We start from the raw sequence: 23640 nt of genomic DNA, 5'->3' as shown, positions 1-23640 counted from the left end.
AAGGGTTGCTGTAGTTTCAAAATTACTATTTAGGAAAAAGACCAAGGTTCTTTCACACAACTTTTTAAAAGTGCTTCCTTTGATGTGTATGTATTAGAGGGAGAAATACTACTCAAAGAGCACGTTGATAGACTTGGAAGAAGATATTTGGGGATATATTTTTATACCATCACAACATAACACCCCGCTCCCCAAAAGAAAGGCTTGGCTTTTTAAAAAATATATCTGCTTAAAAGTTTCTAAGTTGGTTAATAAAAGGGGGGGGTATCCATTTAGAAAGTTCATTACATTTTTTCTGTTTTCCTTTTCTACTGGCCAGGCATAAACTCTAGTCTTTTATCCACATCCAAGCAGACTGTCTGGCTGCCTCATTAACAGGTCTGATCTTCTGCTCATTGAAGCAAACAGAACGACTTCTATTAGAATTGTGGGTGGGTAGGTAATGAGGTCCCCAAGAGTCTTTGAAAGTAGAAGCTCATTCTGTTCCAAAGAGCAGGGCATGAATTGTGCAGGAAGCCTCACTCCATGGGTTTTGTTCTTTTCCCTACATTTTGCTAATTTTAGACAGTGGATCTTTGTTGGGAAGAAGTTGCCACATTCTCGATGCTTTCACGACTGGCAAAATACTCATAATTATGACCTACGTGTTTCTGTGGATGTAGTGAGTTTGTATATTGCAGAGAACCCTGGAGAGTGCAGTATATCTTTGCAGATTCTATATATAAACACACATAATTCCCTTCTCTTGAATTCGTGTCATTGGAGGTTGGATGCATGTCCTTGCAACATAGGACAAAGATTTGTGGTTCAGAAATGCATAAATGGGGATGTGACTAGTATCCTAAGATCTGTATTTTCTTTGTTGCTCACTATTTTTATTGGCTGCTTAGGCAGAAGTCTGACTATGCTTCTGTTGGTAAATCAAAATTGTTTGAAAAATAGTAATTCTTGAATTAGTTACAGATGGGAGTGGAATTCAACATAGTGATAAGTTGGTTTCTGCTTGTGCAATGAAACGTTCTACAGCTCTCCTCCCCCTCAGGCCCCCCTAAATCTGTTCTGGGTGTTCCCCCCTCCCTCCTCTGGAGCAGATTTGGGGAAGGCACAGAGCAAGCATGTGCAGAGAGTGAAAGTCCTATTGTACGAGTGGAAATCCTTGCAGTGACAGAACTCATTAGTTAAAATACTGCCCATAGTTTAGTTCATCTTCGCCAAATAATAATTTCTTTAATTCAAGAATTACCAACTGATGGCACATGGGCCATAACTGCTACCCAGAACAATTTTATCTGTTTGCCAGGCCCCATGTTTTGATTGGTATGGGAGAAATCATCTCCCCTGCTTACCTGAAAACTGTGTGAGCAAGGATGCTTTTTCAGCTTGAAAGAACAAGAGCTATTCAATATATTTAAATTGCATATCTCTTAAAATGAAATAAATCTTATGAAACTGCAGTTTTGTTCATTTATTCATCTACTGCAGTTTCATAAGAGTATATATTTAAAGTAGATGAATAAATGAACAAATAAATTTGGATATGCAAAATATATTAAAAATAAATTTAAGGAACCACAGAAAGAGGAAAGGAAGTCAAGTATTGAACTGTTAAAATGACTGTAAAATTATTGAAATGTATAAATCTGAAAATCATAAGTAAAATTTAAAAAGAAAGAAAGAAAGAAAGAAAGAAATCTTTGCTATGCTCCAACAGTGCCCAGTTTCTCTAATGACAAAGCTGTCTGCTAGCTGATACCATTAGTTTCAGACTATTACAGACTCTCATCACCTATGAGGGGCTTGGGTTTTGTGCAGCAAAAGGTATTTATGGTCCCTGGATCACTGGGGAATAAAACACACCCTAAGGAAATGACTGTTCTTATTCCAGTCAACATTTCATTCCAGTTGGGTACATTCAGCCTTTTAATAGTTGAGGTTTCTTCCTCTGAGCTCATTGGTTTGGCACAGCTCAGGGGAAATGTACATCTGGTACACCTCTAACCAACTACAATGCTATAATTAAAACAGGACCCACAGGTGTTGCATAATGATGATGATGGTGTGCGTAAACCCAGTGCCCTCCCTGCGAGTAGAAAGCTCGCAAGTCATGAAAGCTAGATCCTTTCTTCTGGGTAAGCTCTAAGATATATTTAGGTTTTTGTTTTTAGCAGTGAGGAGCACTTAAAGAAAAGCAGCATTCTCCACCGGCTGTCTGTAGTGGTGAAGTCTCTACCACTTAGTATGCTTTCATCTCATTCTTCTGCATGCCTTACAGGCAGCAACGTATGCAGTTTCCCCCCCCCCCCCCACAAAGGACTTGCCACAGCAGCAGTGTTCTAGATTCAGGTCTGGCTACTTTTCCTCACTGAAGGAAACTCTTACAGCAGACACTGGAAAATTCTCAGACCAACTGCACACTAGGGTTAGAATTAGAACTTTGGTGGCAGACCTGGGTGAGAAAGCCAGGCCTCTGCTGAACTCCCAAAAAGCAGTGGGAGAAAAGATGAGACCGTTTGGGGAACAGAAAGACTGGGTCGGTGAAGGGGTGCCTCTCTCTCTCTCCTGCCCAACTCTTCCCCCCTGTGCTCCCCTCCCCTGCTCTTCCCTGGCACGTGTGTTGAGGAAAAAAGCAACTTCTCAGTACATGAGAAATGTAGGACTCACCTGCTACCTCTCCATCTCCGAAACAAAAGGGTCTGTGTCCTTGGAGACCAAGGTTTCTGGATCAAGGTCTCTCCACTAAACATCTAGTTTTGCCCTTAGGTGGGGGAATAAATGAAGTAAGGGAATCAATTATCATGTATGCATTTATTTTAAGAAAAGAAAAAGATGGTTCACAGCACATGTGAGACTTTATTGTGACAACAGGGAGAGTTAAGGGGGGATGGGATTATGGGCTGCAAACTCCCAGAGTCTGTCTTGTTTGTTTTGCTTTTCTTTCTGTCTGCCACTTGTCACCTCTTTCCATGTCTCAACAGGCTCCTAGTCCACTCTAAAAGCCGATGATGTGGGAACAAAGGTAAAGAATGATGTAATGGCAGGACCAGTCGAAAAGCAGCTTTTGTTTGAGTTGTGAAATGGCTACTCTATAGCCCAGGATGAATGGGTTGTGAGGGGCTGCTTTAGCAAGCCCTATATAACCAGAATATCAACTGGGAGCCGGACGGGGCATTCATCTTTGGAGGACCCTCTCAAGAGAAAATGGGTCTAACTTTTCTCTTGCCAGTCACTGCCAGTATGACCTCATATACTGAGTACAATGGAATGGCTAAGCCTCTAAGTCCATAGCCATTACATCACCTTCTTCATCTCTGCTGCAAATTGGAGAGGAAAAAGAAGGCAGTGGCAAAAGAAGGGCCTCTGCTGTTGTCATGGCTCATGAGATGAATGGTACTCAGCTGATAGTTGGTGAGAGGCTGGTGGCTTTGCTGGAAAGCAGCACAGAAAAATTGCTGGTGATTGACAGCCGCCCCTTTGTGGAATACAATACATCACACATCTTGGATGCCATCAATATCAACTGCTCCAAGCTCATGAAGCGAAGGCTGCAACAAGATAAAGTGCTGATCACTGAGCTCATCCAGCATTCTGCAAAGCACAAGGTAAAGCAGTGATGGGTGTTGGTGAAATTCCTTTTTTTAAGATGCACTTATGCATAGGTACAGAATTAGAGATGGAAGATTGCCAGCGAAGACATGAGCTCAGTTAGCATATAATGTTAAACCCAAGCTAGCAAGCAAGTGTACAAGTGCACAGAGCAAATGTGTGGCTGCTTCACTTCTCCCCTGGTTCTGCTGCTGCCATGTTACCCAAGACACAACAAAATCCAAGGGAAGATTAATATGGTCTGAATTAATAATAATAGGCATATAAATAAGAGCTTTCTTTTGAAAAATGTGCTAAAGTTTTTAAAAACTTGACTACATCTGATCAATCCTCCCCAATTATTTTTTCCAGGTTGAAATTGACAGCAAGCAAGAAGTTGTGGTGTATGACCAAAGCTCAAATAATGTGGCTTCTGTTTCATCTGACTCATTCCTCACTGTCCTGCTGGGAAAACTGGAGAAAAACTTCAGCTCTGTTCACCTGCTTGCAGGTAGGATCCTGGAAAACCATATGAGTGATGGTGGTGCATATAATGCAAAGAGAGAGAGGAGAGAGGCAGTGACTGTGCCAATGTCACTCAGTGTGCTTCATGGCCAAGTGGGGATTTGAATCCTGGACCAAATCCAACACACTAACCATGTTAGGGAAACATTAGGGAAGTGGAATAACCTGCCATGTGAACTCAGTCTAGATGGGCTGTTTGGCTGGTGCAACAAGTTCATTATGTTTGTGAGTGTTTGTGTGTGTGTTCATGACTGATTATTGTGTTAGATTTCAGTTGCGTTTATCCTTAATGTAATACTGTTGACAAATGGCTGAGATTCTACATATAGAGAACTGATGCAGGAAGCGGGGGGGGGGGGGGCTCTCCAAACTGTCGGTATTTTGCAGGAGGGATTTAAGAGTGTATTAGAACTTTAGCTTTATGCAACTGAAGTGGATTTAAGCACTCTGGGCTAGAGATGTAAAATTTCCAGAAATTTTGAAGCCCTGAGAAAAAAACCATTCCCGCCCTCCTGTTTTTTTCCAGAAAAAATGGAAATTTTGGAAAAATTGAAAAAAAAGTTCAGTGTGGAGTAGTTTTACAAATTGCGTGAAATGCAGTGTATATAAAAGTATTATGCTTGCAATAAAACAGGTAACCACCCGCCTTTTCCTCAAAAGTAACAAAAAAACCAAGAATCCATCAACATAAAAAATAATCAGATTTGCCTCTTAGCACCAACAGCAAATAAAGTTAAGAACCACCTCAATATTTAAGCTCCATAGAAGGTCTACCCTATGAGTGGTGCTTAAAAAAAACCAAAAACAGAAGACACAACATATACATGCAGTTTATACTATCTCATTTTCTGAACTTCTATTATTTTCCATATCTTCTTCCTCTGCCACTTTGTCATTTTTCTAAAAAACAGCTTTGGGGAAAAACGGGTGTGTGTGTGTGTGTGTTTTTTCAGGGGGTTTCCAGGCCTTCCCATCTCTACTTGAGGACAGCCGGGGCAAAGTTACTGAATAGTATGTTGCACTAAGGCTCAAGCTCTGTTTGAAAGGAAAAGGAGTGTGTTTTTAAAATTGAATTTGTTATTATATATTATAAACCGCATGATGGTAAAAGAGCTTCTAAACAGTTTACAAAAATATACAACAGAACATTAAAATGATTGATAAAACACAGTTAAAAGCAGGTATTTAAGAGTATTCAAAAGATGATTAAAGTCAGCAGTGGTTAAAAGGAAGTAAATCACATGCAGCTTCTACGTCTTCAGATGGGCTGCCCTAACGAAAATGTTTTGGGCAGTTGCCGGAAAGAGTACAGTGAGAACACCTGCCTGGTGTCAGTTGGCAGGGAGCTCCAAAGGGTGGGTGCTGAAAGGCCGGGGGGGAGGGATGGGAAAACTGGGGGGGGGGGGAACAGGTTTTTTCCAAAGCCATTTTTTTCAGGAAAAATTGGGGGGGGGGGATAGTGTGTGGAATATTCAAACTACATCAAACTATTTTTCCCATTTTTTCCAGGAAAAAAAATGGCTTTGGAAAAAAACCAAACCCCCCCCCCCTGGGATTTCCCCCCAATTTTTCCATTTTTTTCCCTGGCCTTCCCATCTCTACTCTGGGCTTGTCCACACTTTTGCTTGACCTGTTTTGTGATCATGTTGTGTAGCAGTTGATTCCCCCGGCTCCGAGACCGTTTGTTATTGCTCTGTGGCTGTGTCTTGTGAAAATAGGAACTTACCTGCTGAATCAGATCTTATCAGATATGCAGAAAATCTGAAGAGATTTTGCTTACCAACCTTCTGATTCAGCAGATAAGATTTGTTTTTCTTGAGGCACAGCTGTGGAGCGGTATGAGGGGAAATCAATCACTGCACAAATAGTGTCAAGATACAGGGGAAGCAAAAGTATGAATAACAAGTTCCTGTTTTAAAAAACAAAAAGCCACGTATTTTTCTTCTGCAGGAAGAGTAATGGGGAAATGCACTAGAACGTGTGGGTGAATGAATGGCTAATGGAAGAAATCAGGAGGAATGCAGGTCATTGTCATATGTAAGCTTTGCGCAAGCAAACCAGGATGACTGCTGAAAAACAGGTCATCAGGAGGAGCCCTTAGACAGAGCCTTGGGGCAGCGGCAGAGGAAGACGCTTGGGCGCCTGGGGCGGCGCGTCCAGGGACGGGGCACTCCGCCCATAGGGGCAGGGTGCACCGCAGGGCCTCCGGAGTCTGCCTGCCTCCTCCCGCTCAGCCGCCCTACAGCTTGGGGGGGGGGAGGCAGCAGGCAAACCGTTTGGGCAGTGCAGAGCCTGTGCGTGCCAAAGCTACCTCTGAAGAGATGCATGGCTCGGGCGTGCTGCGGTGAGTGCCACCTGGCATTTTGTCATCCCCCTCAGTGGTGACACTTGGGGTGGCTGCACCCCACTTCCTCCGGCCCTGCCTTGCGGAGACATTCCAACTTCTGCCTCATGAAGCTGGGCTTCGTTCTTAGACAGGCATGTGTGAGGTGTATGTGGACTGCAACAACAACAATACCAACAATAACAGTAACAATTCTCAGGAGGGGAGGAAACTGACAAAAGGATGCTCCATCAGCACAGCTGAAAGACCAGCAACTTCTGGTGCTTCCTTGAACTCATTCCACCCCAGAAGGTCATTAGAAAAACTTGCAACTTAACAACGTTTATTTCCTCCTACTTCGCAATACGTTTTCTTTTAGATTGCAAGCCAGGTGAGAGGCAGAGAAATACCATCTTGTCTGTAAGATCACCTGCAGGAGCTACTCTGCTTATTCCATGAGTTGATGAACTGGGTCTTAGTACCCAAGGGATGGTCAAGCTGGCCTGAACAAGGGCACATGCCCAGAGGGGATGCAAAAATCTCACCCCTGGTTCAGCTCCTGGACGGCATGTTCTGCGGCCATGTGAATGGGGTGGCAAGACCTCTGCCTTGTGTGTCCAAATAGAGAGAGAAACGGAGATGGTTCTTCCACTCCTCCAGCTCTCTCCTCATTCTGCAGCTGTTTGGTGTGGGCAGGAGCCCTAGCCTGGCAGGGCAGGCAGCTGAGAGGAGAAGCAGGGCAGGCAGGCAGGTGTGGAAGGCTAGTGGGAAGGAGCAGGATCCTGTGCATGGCTTGATGTCAAGAGGAGGCTGACAGGTGAGGTGGGAGAAAAGAAGAGGCCACGGGAAAATGCTGCAGGAAAAGGAATAGCAAGGCTGCTGCTTTTCAAGGGAAAGCAGCGCTTTAAACAGCAATGCAGCAGAACTGGGAGGGGGGTAAAGTTTTATTTGCATGGAGGTGCAAAGGTTGGTGAGGATTCCTGCAGATTCCTGATCATCAGAATGGGATGGCTGCCTTAGGCAGCTGATTTTGGATGTCATGAAAGTTGTTAATGATTTTAATTTATTACTGCATATTTTTTATGGACACGGAGTGGGAGAGGCACTTTTTGGCTTTTCTGCCTCAGGTGCTAGAAGAAACTGGCCACTCCTTCCGGGGGCGGCGCGAAACTGTAATGGCGGTCCTCTTCGTTCTCTGAAGAGGGGCTCCGCGGAAAAGGGTCGCTCGCTGCGGCATAGCGACGACCCATCAAGATAAACCACGGGTAGAGTGAGCCCGTGGCCGTGGGACTCGGCGGGCACCAGAAGCTGCTCTGAAAACACAGAAGGGACCCCGTAAGGAGACCTGGAGTGAAGGAGGGGTAGCGGTGCTGTGAGTTCATCGCTCTTTCCGCGGAAGTGAAGCCGCGCGGCTGTTGCAGATGAGCGCTGATCCTTCTTCCTAAAACCAACACCAAACTGCAAGTAACATACCCGTGAGTAAAGGGGTTTAAAATTTGGCAAAGAATTTGTTAAATTTGGCTGAAAACGGGAGACGAGAAAAGGGAAGTCCGTCTTCCGACATTGCTGACAAGATCAAAGCAAAGTTTTAAAAAGCGGAAAGCGCTTGAAACAGGACTGTGGGAAGTGTTAATTTTTTCGTGCTATCAGACCTGCTTTCTTTTCAAACCGAAGGTGGAAATGGACATTGCTTAAAAGAAGTAGTAAATGGGGACTTTCCTCCTATCTCCTTTTTTCTTTGGGCTGTATTTCTAAGGAGCCAGATCGTCGGGCTGCCGGAGAGGGAGACTGTGTTAAACTGCGGAAACAGTTGCAAAAACTTTGCAAAAACTTTGCTGGAGCGTAACTGATACATTTGAGCAGAAAAGACTGGATGTGATACTGTTGCAAGCACCTCTTGTGAAACTTTGCTGAACTATAAAAGGTGCTTTGGAGAACTTTGAGTCTTTGAAGGGACTATTGGACTATCGGATTTACTGAACTGAAATAATTTGGAACTTTAATGGCGGATTACTTCCTTCTTTGTCTTTGAAACCTGGTGGCACTCCCCCTACAGGGCTTTCGGATTATAAAATCCTGGGAATTGACTTTTGTGTTGAATTCCACTTCACTGGTTGTTTATAACTGAATTTGTCTCTCCCATGGAACAATAGACAATCTGAAATGAACACTGACAGATGTGTAATGAGTGGTGCAGGGAGAACAAGAGCATCTAAAGCAAAGGAATCTAAAGAGGCCAAGGAAAAAGAAAAGGAAAGAAAACCAGCACAATTTGTACAAACAACACTGACCCAAGGACGCCGATCGTCGGTTCCAGCTGTACTGGTGACTCAAAGGGAGCAAGGGGAAATAACCGAGAAGTCCACTGAGGAAGATATGGCAGCAGGTGGGTCAGATACACTATTAAAACAAATATTGGAGCAATTATCAAGTTTAAACCAGAAGGTGGACGACCAGTCTTTAAAAATAGATAAAGCGACTTCTTCGATTCAAAAATTGACTGAACAAGTTTCCCAGCACACGCAAGCTATAGAGAATCTGCAAGGAGCAACAGCGGAAAATCGGGAATTAGCTGGAGAAGCAATTCAGAAAGTGGGAGCTTTACAAAAAGAAGTTGAAGAAATAAAAGGAGAAGTCAAGCCCCTGCACAAACAGGTGGGTGAACAACAAATTTATCTGTCAATGGTGGAACTGAAAAATCGTGAGAGCAACATCAAATTGAGAGGCATCCCGGAACTCGAGCAAGGAGACCTGATTGGATACTTGACACAGGAATTCTCGAAGTTCTGGGGTTTAAAGGAAGATACAGACTTCAGGATTGTCTCGGCATATAGACTGGGAAGATTGGTAAGGAAAGACAGATCCAGGGACTGTTTGATAATCTTAAGATCAAAGGAAGAGAGAGATAAGATCCTAGGTCTTCACTTTAAAAAAGCAATTGAAATACAAGACAAAAGGGTGGAAATTTACAGAGATATTCCGAGACAGTTGCTGGACCTCAGAGCCACCTATACAGAACTAGCAAAATTGCTGAGATACAACGCAATTCCCTATAGGTGGGAGTTTCCACAAGGATTATCCTTCACCTACAAAGAAAGGAAGGTTAAAATTAGAACACCTGAAGATAACCAAAAGTTCCTTCACGACCACGGAGAAGATCTCCAAAAAGGAGCAGATTGGCTTTCAGCCTCACCAACACCAATACTGCCTGGAGGCGGGCTAACGCCTGCACCCTCGGGACCTGAGCAAAAGGAAGGCACCTCATCCTAAGAACATCTTAATTAGAACAGGATGTCTCTGCAGCTACTTAGTTGGAATATAAATGGCGGGAATTCTCCGGAAAAAAGAAGGAGGATATTTCATATCCTAAAAAAAGAACAATTGGATGTAATATGCCTTCAAGAAACACACGTGACTAGGCTCCACAGGAAAGTATTAATCAACAAAAGACTTGGCCAAGAATTTATTTCATCAGACAAAGTTAAAAAAAGAGGCGTTGTAATTTATGCAAAGGAGAACCTGTCACCAAAATTTCTATTTAAAGATGATCATGGAAGAATTCTCGCAATTGAAATTCAAACACAAGGGGAGAAGATTTTGATATTAGGAATTTATGCGCCAAATGATGGAAAATCAGAATTCTACAAGAAGCTGCATGAGACAATGATGGACTATTTGGACTATTCTAACATTATTGTGATGGGAGATATGAATGGGGTGGTGTCAACAAATATGGACAAATCCCAAAATCAAAACTTAACAACAGACGGCAGACTTCCTAAAACCTTTTTTGAAATGACAGACAATATGGACTTGATTGACATCTGGAGGACAAGGAACCCCTTGGGTAAAGAAGGAACCTTCTTCTCTGAGGCCCATCTGTCATGGACACGAATTGACCAAATTTGGATATCTAGAGGGCTGGCACCGAAAACAAGAAAAGTGGAAATCTGCCCAAAAACCTGCTCCGACCATAATGCCTTGAAAATGGAATTGAGACTTATCCCAACTGGATCCTTCAGATGGAGAATGAATGACACCTTGTTAAGAGATCAAGAGATTGTTAAGAAGGCCCAAAAAACGTTAAAGGACTATTTTGAAATAAATCTGAACACTACGGTGGAGAAAAGAACAATCTGGGACGCAAGTAAAGCTGTAATGAGAGGGTTTCTGATACAACAGAATACAATAAAGAGAAAATTTTGGAATGGAAAAAAGGAAAAAATTTTAGAGAAAATAAGTGAAGGAGAGAAAAAGCTGAGAACCAAACCAAAGTCAAAAGAGGTGCTAAGAGAGATCAAATTCCATCAAGCACAATATTCGAAATTGATCAATCAAGAGATTGAATGGAAAATTAAACAAATGAAGCAGAGATCGTTTGAATCAGCAAACAAATGTGGAAAGTTGTTAGCTTGGCAGTTGAAAAAAAGACAAAAGTTAAATACGGTTACAAATTTGGAGATTCAAGGAAAAATAGTTCAGAAACCAGAAGAAATAAGAAAGTGCTTCCACAGATACTTCAAAGAGCTTTATGCACAGGGGCCTCAGAAAGAATCGGAAATAGACCAATTTTTGAGGACAAATGGATTATCTAAAATAAGTCAAGACAAAAGATCAATTCTTAACAGCAAAATAACTCAACAGGAAATTGAAGGTGCCATCCAAAATATGCAACTTGGCAAATCTCCAGGCCCGGATGGACTCACCTCCAAATATTATAAGACTTTGAAGGACTTCTTGATACAACCGTTGTTGGAGGTTTGTAACCAGATCATGGAGGGGAGGAGGGCACCGGAAACGTGGAAAGAAGCATTTATCACATTGATACCCAAGTCAGAAAGGGAAAAGACCCAGCTTAAGAACTACCGTCCCATCTCACTCCTGAATGTGGATTACAAAATATTTGCAGACATTTTAGCGAATAGACTTAAAAATGTACTAAATGAAGTAATTCACAAGGACCAAGCAGGCTTTCTCCCTGGTAGACACATGTCTGACAACACTAGGAACATTATTGATATATTGGAACTGTTGCGAATCAGAAACACAAGGGCGGCTTTAATCTTTATTGATGCGGAGAAAGCATTTGACAACATTTCTTGGATGTTTATGAAGAAAAACTTGAAAGGGATGGGAGTGGGACGGGGGTTTGAAAATGGACTAGAAGCAATCTATTCAGAACAAAAAGCCAAACTGATAGTGAACAATGTGGTATCGGAGGAACTCCAAATTGAAAAAGGGACACGACAGGGGTGCCCTCTATCCCCTCTGTTATTTATTTCTGTTCTGGAGGTATTGCTGAACATGATCAGGGAGGACCAGTTGGTGCAGGGTATAGTGGTCGGAGCGAAACAATACAAACTGAAAGCTTTTGCAGATGACCTAGTCTTGACAGTACAGGAGCCAGAATCTAGCACAAAAAGAGTACTTGAACTTATCTTGGAGTTTGGTCGGGTGGCGGGATTCAAGCTAAACAAACAAAAAACTAAGGTTTTGGTCAAAAATTTGACACCTACAGAGATAGAGGGGTACCAGAAAGAGACAGAGCTAAGTGTGGTTAAAAAAGTGAAATACCTGGGGGTATCTTTGTCCACCAAAAACTTAAACCTATTCAAAGATAATTATGAAAAATGTTGGTTGGAAATTAAAAAAGACTTGGATATTTGGTCAAGATTGAAACTTACCTTGTCAGGCCGAATCGCAGCTATAAAGATGTGTGTTTTGCCAAAAATGTTATTTTTATTTCAAACCCTTCAGGTCGTGGACAGAATGGAATGTTTTGGAAAATGGCAGAAGGACATTTCTAAGTTTGTCTGGCAGGGCAAAAAGCCCCGAATAAAATTCAAAATACTAACTGACTCAAAAGAAAGAGGGGGGTTTGCCCTGCCGGATTTAAGGTTATACTACGAAGCTGCAGCCTTCTGCTGGCTGAAGGATTGGTTTTTGTTGGAAAACACCGATGTCCTAGATCTGGAAGGGTTTGACAATGTTTATGGTTGGCATGCATACTTGTGGTATGACAAGGCGAAGGTTCACAAACTGTTTAAAAACCATATTGTCAGAAAATCAATTTTTGCCGTCTGGATGAAGTATAAGGACTTATTAGAAAGTAAGACCCCGAGGTGGTTATCACCAGTGGAAGCCAAGATTTCTAAAAAAAGGCCCAATATGGAGGCCTACTGGCCAAAATATTGGGAATTAATAGAAAGAGTTGGAGACAACTGGAAGCTCCAAAGCCTGGACAAATTAAAAAGTAAGGTGCGAGATTGGTTACATTACGCTCAAATTCAAGAGGTATTTAAAATGGATAAAAAAGTGGGTTTCCAGACGGAGAAATCGAAACTGGAGACGGAGTTATTAGAACCAAAGACTAAGGTACTTTCGAGAATGTATGACTTGCTGCTTAAATGGAATACACAGGATGAGACAGTTAAATCTGCTAGGATAAAATGGGCACAGGATGTAGGACACAATATTATGTCTGAGGACTGGGAAAGGTTATGGAACACCGGTATGAAATTCACGGCATGTAGTGCCTTGAAAGAGAATATTATGAAAATGGTATACCGGTGGTACATGACCCCAGTCAAGTTGGCTAAAATATATCATCTGTCTGATAATAAGTGTTGGAAATGTAAGGAGGCAGAAGGGACATTCTTTCACCTCTGGTGGACCTGCCCGAAAGTAAAGGCCTTCTGGGAAATGATACATAATGAGTTGAAAAAGGTATTTAAATATACCTTTCCCAAGAAACCAGAGGCCTTTCTCCTGGGCATGGTGGACCGGAAGGTGCCAAAGAAGGATAGAACCTTGTTTATGTATGCAACTACAGCAGCAAGGATTCTTATTGCAAAGTTCTGGAAGACACCAGATTTACCCACACTGGAGGACTGGCAGACGCAGCTGATGGACTACATGGAGTTGGCAGAAATGACCGGCAGAATTCGAGATCTGAGCGAAGAAACAATGGAGGAGGACTGGAAAAAATTTAAGGACTACTTGCAAAAATACTATAAGTTGTTTGAATGTTAAGATTGTGCACGATTAAGAAACGTTATGCTTCTGCAATTTAGCTAAGTAAATGATAAAGTAAGTAATGATGAAAAAAACGAGATAAATTAGAAACAAAATATTATGTTTATTAAAAGTGTTAAAACTAAATTACAAACTTCCGAAATTGGTAACATAATAAATTCAAAGATACAATAAGATGTGAAACAAGATAACAAATTGCTGAACTGGCTAGAATAATGAATGCAATGTTGAGAGGATGTGAGGAGGTCCAAAAGAAAGCGAACTGTTGAAGGACGTTGTGAAAGATATTTAACTCTTTCTTCTTTTTCTTATTTTTCTTCATATATAAAAAAAATGTTTCTTGCATGTTGCTATGTAAACTAATTTGTTAACCTATGGAAAGAAACGCAATAAAAAATTTTATAAAAAAAAAAAATAGAAGAAACTGGCCACTCCTGCTCAGGCAGCAAAATGTCTTAGGCCAGCTCTTGATGATTCTCAAAAGTTCAGAAGACAAGCAAGATTTCATAAAGCAGAAATTCATCAAGTTGGTGCTTCTTCAGATTAATTAACAGGGAGAAAAGTAATGTGTCCTTTACCTGTTCTAATTCTCTCCCTACCCTTCACTTTTGCAAAGAAACAATGGGCACTTTAAATTTTGCAGTTTTGTTAATTCTTAGAATTTAAGTGCCTTACCTTGGTTCAGAAGGGTTGCTTCTTCACAATTATTATTGTTCCTGGGTTTCTTATGAATAAAAAGGTGCACTCTTAATTTCAGGGTCATGGGTTCGAGACGCATGTTGGGCAAAAAGATCCCTGCATTGCAGGGGTTGGACTAGATGACCCTCGGGGTCCCTTTCAGCTCTGTGATTCTGTGAATGCAAGTAAATATTTTTGAGTCTGTTCTATCTGCTGTCGGTATTTCTTCCTCAAGACTGCTTTCAACAGTGCAGAGATCCTATGCTATCTATGCATGAGCATGAACGTCTGAGATGAGGATGTTCGTGTCCATAGACTTTATATGTGTAAGCTTCACCGGTCATTGTATAGGTCCAAGGGAACTTACCGTATGTGTGTAGGTTCCCCCTTTTTGACCTAGGTGCTGATAACTGGACAGTAGGGGCTGCAAGAGCTGTGCTTTGTTTTGCGAGGCAACAGGCCCAACTCCACAGCACCTTTCTGCCCATGTTGCCGTGCCATAAGAGTAATTTATGAAGGATTTTTTTTTGCTGGGGGGCAGAGTCTATTTGTGGAGGAATTAGTTATGAGTAGGAGTGAGGAGATGCCTGACACATGACAGTGAAGGTCCACCCCAAACCGCTGAAAGTACAGTATACTCTCTCACAAGCACAGCTTTGTATTGTAGCTCTAAGGGTGATAAGTTTTTAGTTTTTGAAAGCTGAGATTATCAGGGAGCTGAACTCTGTGTCCCATAGTACCACATTTTACACTTTTTCTTTGGTCCCCTATTGTGTACATAGAACACCGCTTGTATCTGGTTGCTTCAGGTTAATTGGCATCTTGCAAAAGGTTGGATGATGCTGTTACACTACTATTCTTTCTTTCTCTCTGACTGGTTGTGCAGTGGCCTCATAAATCTAGCTCATGCTCCTTTTCCATTTCTTCATTAACCAGAAAAAGTACTTTTGTGTTCATATTTGTGGAAACACGAACATACAATGTGGTTGTTAGGAAGCAATATAAGGAAGAAGTAACAGCCGCTGACTTAACAACCTGTTGGTTAGATTAGTTGCTGGACACTTGGTGTAATATTGGGTGAGCTGTTAAGAAAATAGATCTGTCTTTAAAAGGCATAGCTCAGTTCAAATGGTGCTGTCTTAACTCTGGTGCATTTCTTTATCTTCAGTTCAAATGGCCCCAGATTTCTTACTTACCATGGGCGTAGCCGGGGGGGGGCAGGGGTACAGCTGCCTCCCCCAATACAAATCAATACAAATCTGAGGTTCTCCCCCCCCTAACAAAAGTCTGCCCTCCCCAACAAATGTCCTGTCTACACCAATGTTACTTACCGTAATTTTCGCTCCATAACACGCAGTTTTTTGCTCCTAGAAAGTAAGGGAAAATGCCTGTGCGTGTTACGGAGCGAATGCACTCGACCGGAGCCATGGCTGCCGTCAGTCAAGCAAAGCGGAGCCGCTTGCAGGGCTTTGAACGGCTCTAGCTTTGCTTGCTTTACAGCCAGGAGGAGGGGGAGGAGCTGAGGAGGAGGGAGGGAAGGAGAGCCATGGCAGCAAAGCGGGCAGCAGCTGCTTACACGCGAGGAGGGACAGACGGGAGCCATAGCAAGCCGGGAGAAGGCAGGCAGTTCAAAGCCAGCAGGCGCTTTTAAAGTAGCCGGTAACAGCTGCTGCAGCCTCAGCTAGCAAAGGTCCCAGCGCTCTCTAAATGGAGCAATGAGGCTGCAGAGGGACAGGAGGGCTTGGATCAGGAAGGATAAAGTTTAAGCAACCAGCAGCAAAAAAAACCAAAACCAACCTGGAGCTCTGAGCCACGAGCGCAGTGAAAACCAGGAAGTAAAAGAAAAGGCTATCCCCCCCCCCCCCGCTTCTCAGCTGTTTTCAGGCAGGATAGATTTGAGCATTGTCTGGGTCCTAGTGCCCCTACTGCTTTTTGTGCTCCATTGTATTGCTGCTGGTGGCTGCTTATCACTCAAACTGAACCTGATACCAGTAGCCACCTGTACAAACAAAGTAGAAGGCTGCAAGGAGGAGAGCTTTTACACAGCTAATAGCAAATCCCCTGCAATCCAAGTCCTCCTCACTTGCTCAAATCTATTCTGCCTCAAAACAAGGAGCGAAGAAAAAGGCTGCAAACTGTTAAATGGAAAAAACCCCAGGCACAGGGCAAATACCTTAAGTATACCTTTAAAGCAACAGTGCTCTTTCCCTCCCTGCTCAGCTCGCAGAAAAGCTGCTTCTCCACCCACCCCACGCGTGCTCCTTATCCCTTGAGTGCTTTTCCTTCCCTCCCCACTTAAAACGTGGTTACAAAGCACGGATCCACATGGATCCTCAGGATTTTTGCACTGGGTCACCCCAAACTCACCATCAGATCACATGTCTGTGGCCACAGCATGAACCACAAAAATCATACATCTACTGTTTCATTTAGAATATTTTTTTCTTGTTTTCCTCCTTTAAAAACTACGTGCGTGTTATGGTCAGGTGCGTGTTATAGAGCGAAAAATACGGTATGTAAGAAAGTACGGTAAATTGCAGAGTCAACAGCTCTGTTTTCTTTTAAACATAAGGTTAGCAAGATAAAAGGAACAGCTCTTACACACTCAAGTGATACAGTGGTGTATAGACTCAACTGTGGTAAGCAATGAAATAGCAGTAGCATTCCATTTCCTCCTCGCAGTACCCTGAGAACATGAGCTTACTCTGTTCTGGATGTTTTCTGCTCTTCCCTTGAGTATGTTTTAAGGCACAGATTAGCTGAATAAAGTGAACAGTGGTGTAGTCTTGCTTGCCCTCTTCTTTGGAAAATTGGATGACGTTTATATCAGCAAGTCGATGGCAGACTCAAAATATTTGAGTTCAGGGGTCAGTGAGCCATACAAAAGGCTAAAGGTTTTTCTGCCATAGTCTCTATTTCATTTACAACACAGTTATAAAATATTTTGAGTACCCAAAAAAGAGGGAAGTCTGCCTTGCCAAATAGTGGTTTCATTCACTGTAAACATTGCCTGGGTTTCTGTAGGCTGTTCCCATCTCCATTTTCTCTAGCATAGTTGCAATGCTTTAAAATGGTAATACTAAAAAAATGGAAACAATTGAGGGATGGTATTGGAATTAGATAATAGAGTGCACAATTCCAGGTGGCAAGTGGGGGATACCACTTTGTGCAAAGGTCTCTGCAGGTAAAAAGCTAGCTGTGCTAGTTTTTGTTCTTTTGTGTTTACTTAAATAAGTTTTTGTTTCATTTTGCTTTGCTTTTATGTGGCTAAGACTTTAAAAATGGCATCACCTCATTTTATAGCCTGTGTAAACTGGGGTTGCCTCCTAATCACTGGTGTACTGTTCTCAGCATCAAGCAGAATTGCCTCTAGCTTTCCACAATGTACTTTCTACATATGCATCCATTGTGGTGTAGTGGTTAAGAGCGGTAGTCTCGTAATCTGGGGAACCGGGTTCGCGTCTCCGCTCCTCCACATGCAGCTGCTGGGTGACCTTGGGCCAGTCACACTTCTCTGAAGTCTCTCAGCCCCACTCACCTCACAGAGTGTTTGTTGTGGGGCAGGAAGGGAAAGGAGAATGTTAGCTGCTTTAAGACTCCTGAAGGGGAGTGAAAGGCGGGATATCAAATCCAAACTCCTCCTCCTCCTCCTCTTCTTCTTCTGTTCTGACCACACCAGGGGGCATCACAGCTGCTCTAGGCAGAGCCTTTTGAAACTCAGCACACGCCCACTATAAAGCCTTATAGCAAATGCCATTTTATGACATCTTCTATTATTATAATTAACCAATATTTTAAGTGGTGCTCAGCAAATGGCTATTGTTTATTTTAAGAGAGGTATAATAGTGCTACAACAACATACTATAATGCTATTTTTTTTAAAAAAAGAGAGATTTAAAAATACCTTTTCCAGGTACCACCATGAAGCATGTTGCCAAAAGAGAGCTGACCAGAAAAAGTTTTTAAAATTTTTAAATTACAAGCGTTATCGCGTTACAGTGCTGTGCTTCTCTCTCATAAAAAATATTGTAGCTATTATAATCTATATCATGTTATATTATTATTATTATTATTATTATTATTATTATTATTATTATTACATAATATAATAGCTAAAATGTGGAGTAGCCCCTCACTTACTGTATCTGAATGGACTGAAAAGACCGTAGTGATGATGATGAAGCTAACCTATTATAAAAGAATACATATAAACAACCCTAATGGGTATTTTTTTGCAATGTTTTAGAACAACAAATTCAGTGATAACATCCAACCTTATGCTGCTTTCACCTGCTGTTAAAGTATTTCTTTATGTTCTTCATCTTTGGTTTATTTTGTGTTGGGGTGTGGGTGTGTAGTGGTAATTTAAAACTGGATGAAAAAAAGAAAGCCAACAGGTTGCTCATCACGGAGGTTACAATAAATGTACACTGAGCTCTGATAGGTTCACTTTCTCAATAAATGACCTGATGTCAGATTCTTGGCATGATGAAAGAGTAGCATTAAGGCAGCAGCAGGGAAGCTCTGGCCTGCAGTGCTAATCAAAGTTTAACTACAAGTTTAACTGCTTTGATTCATGGAATTGGCACTTAATTGTTAGGGTTCTGTTTGTGCCACTGTGCAGTGCTTAGAGTCACAAGACTCTGTTTACATTCCAGACATTCCAGATTGTTGGAAGTCTCACGGAAGACAGGAGACGGATGCTGATATTACTGGTTTCCTGTTTCTTGTACCAGTTACTCTCTGCCTTTCACAGAGAGAGGATGTATATTCTTACTGTCTGCATAGTTAGAAAATAAAGCACAACGATGTAGCTCATACTTTCTTGTCCTTCTGCTGCTGGTTTGTATACTCTGCGTAATGGGAACGTGTCTGGAGCCTCATCAAAGGCTCAGGTTGTTAATCACCGTCGGAGGAGATTCCGGAGGACTCGACTGGAGGATGAGCTTTTCAGCTTGGTCATAGCGGAGGCTCCGACATTTTTTTGTTACGGGCCCAGAAGATGCCAGAACGGAATGCAGCTTATCTTCTCTGCGTGTCAAGAAGATTGATGAGAGGTTTGTGCTCATTGCCCTGGGAAGCCCTAATTAATTGGCAATAAGGGTGGACTTTGAACTTCTAGCCAAAAGCACTGACTGGCCTGCGAAAGAAGATCAGCATAAGCAAAGGCCTCATGCAGTGTGCTTTTGAAACACAGCTGCTAGTAAACAGACGCAGCCTGCTTTAAAGACACAAGATGGCTAATGCTAAAGTGACGGAAGCTCTTCAATTTGCAATGGGAATACCAAAGCTTTCAAAGGGGAACTACCAGGATTGGGTGCAGTATGCAGAAGCCCTGCTATGAAAAGAGGGTCTGTTTAATGTGATAACAGATGCCCCCCAGCTCCAGTAACCCCAGAGTGGGAGGCTAAGGATTCCAAAGCAAGGGAAACTCTAACGCTTATTGTGCCCCCTGAAGAGTTATGTCTTTTGCGTGACAAAGAGTCAGCCAGAGAGATGTGGGACAGTCTCCAAGAGTCACATTTAAGAACAGATGCGGGAGCTTCTTTGCTCTTTTACTCCAAGTTGCATGATATGGCACTTGCTGAATCTAGATTTTCTTTCCATTTGGAAAATCATTCATAATTGGCAAAAAGTACAAAAAGTAAGATGCTGAGGACCACTGTTCACCTCTTCAGGGCCAATCCCAGAAAGAAAACATTTGTAGAGACTCACCAGAAAGTGTGGGCAGTTGTACTTTTGAGGACTAGAAACTCCTGTGAACTGTTTGTTTTGTCTTGGAAAGACCAAAATTGCAGCACTGGATCACCTTTAAGAGCAAGTTTATGCACTTCTTTGACTTGGTGCTATGTTAACTCATTGTGAGAACTCTTGAGATGAGATGGCAGAGAAAAGCAGAGGTTTTTTTATTTAAAACATTCACATCAGATGAAGAAACTAAGGTTGATATTGCTTATTGTGACTGAAGAAATGTCCAACACAAACCCACTTACCTGCAAAGGTTGTCCGATTGAGAGAGATAAATGTTTTTAGCAGGGCTCTGTTGCATGAACAGCTTATGTAATGGAAAATGGCACGCATCACCATTGAGCTGAACAGGAATTCATGAGTTGTAATGATCTCTGTAAAATCTGCAGTTCATTTAAACAAAGTGGAAACACTACAAGTTCATAAGAAAGCTTAAGTCAGGAAATGCCAGGGGTTTTCTTCGCTGTGGGGTATGTTTTTGTGGGAGGGAAGGAGGTGCTATATTTGGTGTTAAAAATCTTAGGCTACAGTGTGGTACAATCAAATCTTGGTTGTTGAACGGCTTTCGAAATGTTTGACAACTGAGGCGCAGCTTCTGATTGGTTGCAGGCGCTTCCTTCACTCAAGCGGAAGCCGCGTCAGATGTCCGGCTTCCGAAAAATATTTGAAAACCAGAGTATTTACTTCCAGGTTTTCAGTGTTCGGGAGCCGAATTGTTCCAAAACAGAGGTGTTCAGGGACCAAGGTTTGACTGTAACCACTTCAGGGGGCTTAATGAATGCAGAGATAGGGAACTGGATCCTGCCCTTTCCCAACCCCTGCCAGCCACTCAGACAAGTGGGTGGGGCTTCCCATCTACCAGTCACCAGATCTTACCATGACAACAGGTGAAGTACCGTATTTTTTGCACCATAACACTCACTTTTTTCCTCCTAAAAAGTAAGGGGAAATGTCTGTGCGTGTTATGGAATGCCTACAGGTGGCATGCCTACGGATTTTCCTCCTCTAAAAACTACGTGCGTGTTATGGTTGAGTGCGTGTTATAGAGTGAAAAATACGCTATTGTCCTTTGCCCCACATGGCTCCCCACCCTTGCTATGCAAACTTGTGTGTTTTGCTGCCGTGACCTACCCTGGGACTTTATGGGGAAGGGTGGGTAAGAAATCTGATCGATCATAAATAAATAAATAAATAAATGCACTCGTCTCATGTTAAATTTATAAAATGGAAACACAAATTCTGAGGAAGTCTTTTACTCCATGTGTGCATGATGATTATAGAAGAAGAAGAAGAAGAAGAAGAAGAAGAAGAAGAAGACGACGACGACGACTTTGGATTTGATATCCCGCTTTATCACTACCCTAGGGAGTCTCAAAGCGGCTAACATTCTCCTTTCCCTTCTTACCCCTGGATCGTGACATGGATTAGGGAGTCTGCTCCTGATTGCCCCGAGTTGAGACTGATCCAAAGTACTGAATCAGGTCTTAAATCAGATCAGGTGTGTTTTGTGTGTACATTGACAGCCCTAGTAGACTGTCCTTTGTTAGGCAGCTTCCTCCTTAAAAACTTCTATCAGTTGGATTTTTTGTTTGTTTGTTAAAATTTTACTCATTTTCAATAACAATCTTCTAATTAATGACAAATCAAATCAATCCAAATTACAATAATAGCAATACACCAATTATATATTCCAATTATAAATAAAAAAATTGAGACTTCCCATGTTCCAGATGTCTAGAGATAATCATCCTCATTCATATCTCTGCATTTTTGGCTATTTTTCAAATTCAAAACTAATATTATCCATCCTTATTCTCAATCTGATCAGTCGTTGTTTCTGTGGCTCACATCTTCTGTAGTAGCAAAGTTTTTATATTGTTAACACACAGAAGGCGTCCCGCCCCCCCCCCAAATACAATTATTTTGGTCTTCAGTCCTCTTATCTCTCCTTTGTTCATCAAGCTCTCATTAAAGGCACCAGGCTTCATTCCAAAAATAGAGTTTATAAATGGCAAGTAAACAAGTTCTCTCTGATGGCTCTTAATGAGAGCTGGTGTCCATATATGTCTGTATATAATGCTGTGTTGTGGGGCATGCTTCCCGGCTGTATATTATGTGAAAATTATTTAAATTCCTCCAAGAGCAAAAGCCCCCCCCCCCGCACTCCAGGCCATGAAAGAGCTGGCAGGGACCCGGCACTCTCCATCCTCCTATCCACAATTTTTGTCCACAATCCATACGATAAAAATAATCCATACGAGCAGATGTATTTTAGAACAAAACACACCCCAAGTCCAAGGGAGCTCTTTTCCATAAGAATTCCTTTTTTTATAACTGCGCAATAATGATCACCATTTTGGTTCCGTCTTCAGTCCAAGCTGCCATATCTGATCTTATTTTGCCAGCTCTGATTCTAATTAGAGTCTGTTGAGGCCTGTGCACCATACATTCAATTAAATTTTTCACCTCTTGTGTTTCATTTAAGTAATTAAATTCTTTCTGGATGAGCTTCGCCAAATTGTGATGTAATATAACAAATAAGGAAAGATAGTGGTCACTCACCTGTTTAATCCACGTTTCAAGATGAGTCTGTTTGATGTCCGAAATTCAGCATCCAATGACTGTATAATTTGGCAGTTTTTCCCCTTTCCCCCCCTCCATCTGGAATATGCCTGTTTCTCCCCCAAATCTTATTATTTTATAAAACAGGTGTCTCCTGCATGTAGGAGTGGCTCTGAAGAGTGCCAGCCATGCTGTGCTCTTAGACCCAGAATCCCTGCAGCTTGCACCTCAATGCGAGCCGACAGATCACGGATGATCTGCGGGTTTGTGAGACAGTCCTCCCCCACCCTGGGCAGGGCTAATTACCCCCATATCAACCCTGAATTACTGGCACGGCTGGGGTCCGTTCATGTGGGAGGCAGCCATTTTCCACAGCAGGAAGTCGGTAGTCCCTATCAGTTGGATTCTTGTATTGACATGGAGTTGCCTGAGATTACCTTTAAGGTCCCTTCCAACTGTGATTCTACCTTAGAAATAATATCTTAACATTGCCATGGTTTCTATCTGACTGGAGAAGTAAAATTTGATTCATGTTACGTTTCAGTATTGTTTTTATTGACTGTATTTGCCAACGAGTATTGCTTATAGAGTCTCTGGTGTTTGGTGTAAGGAGTAGCTACCTTAGTATAATTGTGTAGGTGTAAGACCCATTACTTGCTTCTGAGTAGAGTTTCATTAGAATGCCCTCCCTTAGTTCTGTGTGTTTGAGTGCCACTTTTAGGCACCAGGGTAAACATGGTTTTATTTTAATCCAGTTTACTATGCTTTTATTGACTGCTGCTTGAAGAGTTGTTCGTGCTTATAGGAACTGGGGGCTTTGTAACTTCATTTGTTCTGCTGTGGACTTTATTCTGTTATGATGTGCATGCTTTTATCATAAATATTGAAAGTTTATAAAGTGGCAAAATCCCATAAAAACAGCTAAAAATATGAACCCACCTGGTGCTTTTGGATAGAAAGAAACCTTCACCAAAAGTTTAGCTCAAGTCTCATAAGTTTGTCAGCATTGCTTCCACCACAATCTCTAATTGCGTAGGTGGAGCTTCGTGTGGTATTGTAACCATCAGGCCTAATCATAATGTTACGTTACTGTTACAGCTGATGGTAACTTTCACATAACAAGCTGTTAGTGTGATAAAGACAATTTGGTCTCTATGAAGTCAAATTAAAGGAAACTTAAATGCTAG

The 23640-nt window shown here is 42.0% G+C and overlaps 1 protein-coding gene across 1 annotated transcript in view; it reads left to right on the top strand.

The window, feature by feature from the left end:
• The window catches only part of DUSP16 (dual specificity phosphatase 16), a 64793-nt gene that overhangs the window by 26196 nt on the left and 14957 nt on the right, over nucleotides 1–23640 (top strand). Inside the window, exons 2-3 of the mRNA XM_081191025.1 lie at nucleotides 2976–3599; nucleotides 3955–4093. Coding sequence (XP_081047151.1) covers nucleotides 3369–3599; nucleotides 3955–4093 — 370 coding nt within the window. The 5' untranslated portion in view covers nucleotides 2976–3368. The remainder of the gene's footprint in view (nucleotides 1–2975; nucleotides 3600–3954; nucleotides 4094–23640) is intronic.

The sequence above is a fragment of the Podarcis bocagei genome (assembly GCF_964188305.1).
Source record: "Podarcis bocagei genome assembly, chromosome: 4".
Lineage (NCBI taxonomy): Eukaryota > Metazoa > Chordata > Lepidosauria > Squamata > Lacertidae > Podarcis > Podarcis bocagei.
Note: the sequence above shows the minus strand (reverse complement) of the source record. Positions and strands in the feature narration are given on the sequence as shown.